Raw genomic sequence first — 2,057 nt, 5'->3', positions numbered from 1 at the left:
TACTATGTATGTATATATATTTTTATTTATTTACTAATTTGTAGATTACATGATCATTGTATTCACATTAAACATTTAAAAATGATTCTCACGATTACGTCAAAACTATACACGCAGATGGAAATTGTGTCCATTAACAACGCTCGACTTTCCCGGCAGACTGTATGTTGGCAATGGCGAATAAACAAACTGTGTGAAAAACAGAAAAAAGAAAATAATGTATACATGAGGAACAACAACAAAATTAACGATAAGACAAAAAACAATTGATTGACACAAACTTTTGGCGTTTTCTGTTGCGTTGACATATAACCCACGCAAAACGATTTTGTAGTGTGGCTCCATAACACTTCCCCACTATTTGTCTTAGGATAGTATAGCAGGGACAAGGCGCCACCATATAGGCCCTGATCGGCCGGAAGAAACGGTGATTCCAAAAATTTGCTTTTGAATGTTTTATGGAGGCTAGTTACAGCACAGTCGGCAGTAAAGAGATCAGCACATATTTCCTTGGCCAGGAACGTTTTCATTAAATATTCTCCATTGCCGGTAGTGCATGTAGCAACGGAAAGGTCGTCAGTGTCAGTGGCCCAACAGCCGGCACCATACGTGGCAGCCTGACCTACACGACCAGGAACTTTTAAAATTAAACCACCCGAACTACAGCCAGCGGCAGAGTTTCCTATACTGTCTACACACACCGCTCCTACCGTATCTAATGCACTCACTTCCCTCTCCTGAGAATTTGACTCGTGTGTAGAATTCTCCATCTTAGTACTAGAAGCTTTTGTTAAGTTCCCCACTTTAGACTTGTAATGGTTATATGTAAATTTAGCTTTAGAGGATATAAGACCACTAGGTTCTATCATGGCGCATCCCAGTTCTTCGGCATAGCTCTCAGCACCGGGACCGGCCATAACCATTGGTGGTATGCGCTCCATTGACAGCATTCGATCTTGACCGTCACATAACAGTCGCGCCAATTGTATGGGATTTTTCACAGTTGAAACATTTGTACACGCACCAAAGTGCAAATTGGAACCATTCATAATAGATGCATCACATTGCACATATCCGTCCCAGCAGAGATTCGACCCAAGCCCAGCGTTTGTATTGCCACAGTTCTCCAGACGTATGATTGCTGCTTCGCATGCATCCATGGCCGAACCACCATTCTTTAGGATATCTGTAGCTCTTACACAAGCTTCTTTTATAACGCGTTGGTATTTAGTTTCGTCAACAATATTTCCAGCACCTACAACGCCAAATGAAAATAGAAATCATAATAAATAACTCTGCAGTTGATTCTTCAATGCCAATGTTTTTATTAATACCTGTATGTACAGCTATAAATCCAGACATTTTTATTGGAATATTTAGTATTTCTTATTTTTTAACTAGTAAATATAAAACAAAACCTTGTCGCATTAATGCATTTTTGTTATATTCTCAAGTCCTCGCCCAAACTCAAAATGTAAACATTTCAAAAAATTAAATAAACAAACTGTTCCGTTCACATTAGGGGATGCGTAACAAGATGTTGCCAGTTTAACAACAACAATTAGATATAAAAACAACTAGAATTTATTTTATGTAAAGGTGAATACTTCTGTCAAAATATGCCCGTTGTTTTTGTTGCTGTTGGGTTTGTTTTATTTTTTGTAACAACAAACACAAGCATAACAAATAATCAACTGTGCTACCGACACAACCAAGAAAATCCGATTTGGTCATAAGTAAATCTGTCAACAAAAGTTAGCAAATCAAAGAACGGCAAATTTTGTATTTAGGATTTCTAAGTTAGAAAACAGCTCTGTTATTCTCACAATCTAGTAAGATGCAGAGTGGGGGAAATGAAAAAAAATGTATTTTAATAAAATTTCCCTTGGCTATAGAAGAGGTGTAGCTGAGAATAAGTTTAGAACTTTAAACGCAAATTTTTGTTCTCGATTCGCTTTGTAAGATTTTTATATACAGTCAGAGTCAAAATTTAATATACAGCAAGCATTTTCATCTATGAAGCTAAATATTTTAACTACAGAAAGAAATATATAAGT

General features: G+C 36.8%; 1 protein-coding gene across 1 annotated transcript; it reads right to left on the bottom strand.

Annotated features, from left to right (window-relative positions):
- Tasp1 (Taspase 1) lies at positions 1-1,564 on the bottom strand. Its single transcript, XM_065504880.1, has 3 exons — positions 1,335-1,564; positions 282-1,255; positions 1-189 (listed from the first exon to the last, which is right to left on the bottom strand). Exons 1-3 carry the CDS (start codon positions 1,360-1,362, stop codon positions 106-108), a joined length of 1,086 nt encoding a protein of 361 aa, XP_065360952.1. The 5' UTR covers positions 1,363-1,564; the 3' UTR covers positions 1-105.
- Positions 1,565-2,057: the final 493 nt, after the last annotated feature.

This window comes from Calliphora vicina, chromosome 3, assembly GCF_958450345.1.
Source record: "Calliphora vicina chromosome 3, idCalVici1.1, whole genome shotgun sequence".
NCBI lineage: Eukaryota > Metazoa > Arthropoda > Insecta > Diptera > Calliphoridae > Calliphora > Calliphora vicina.
Note: the sequence above shows the minus strand (reverse complement) of the source record. Positions and strands in the feature narration are given on the sequence as shown.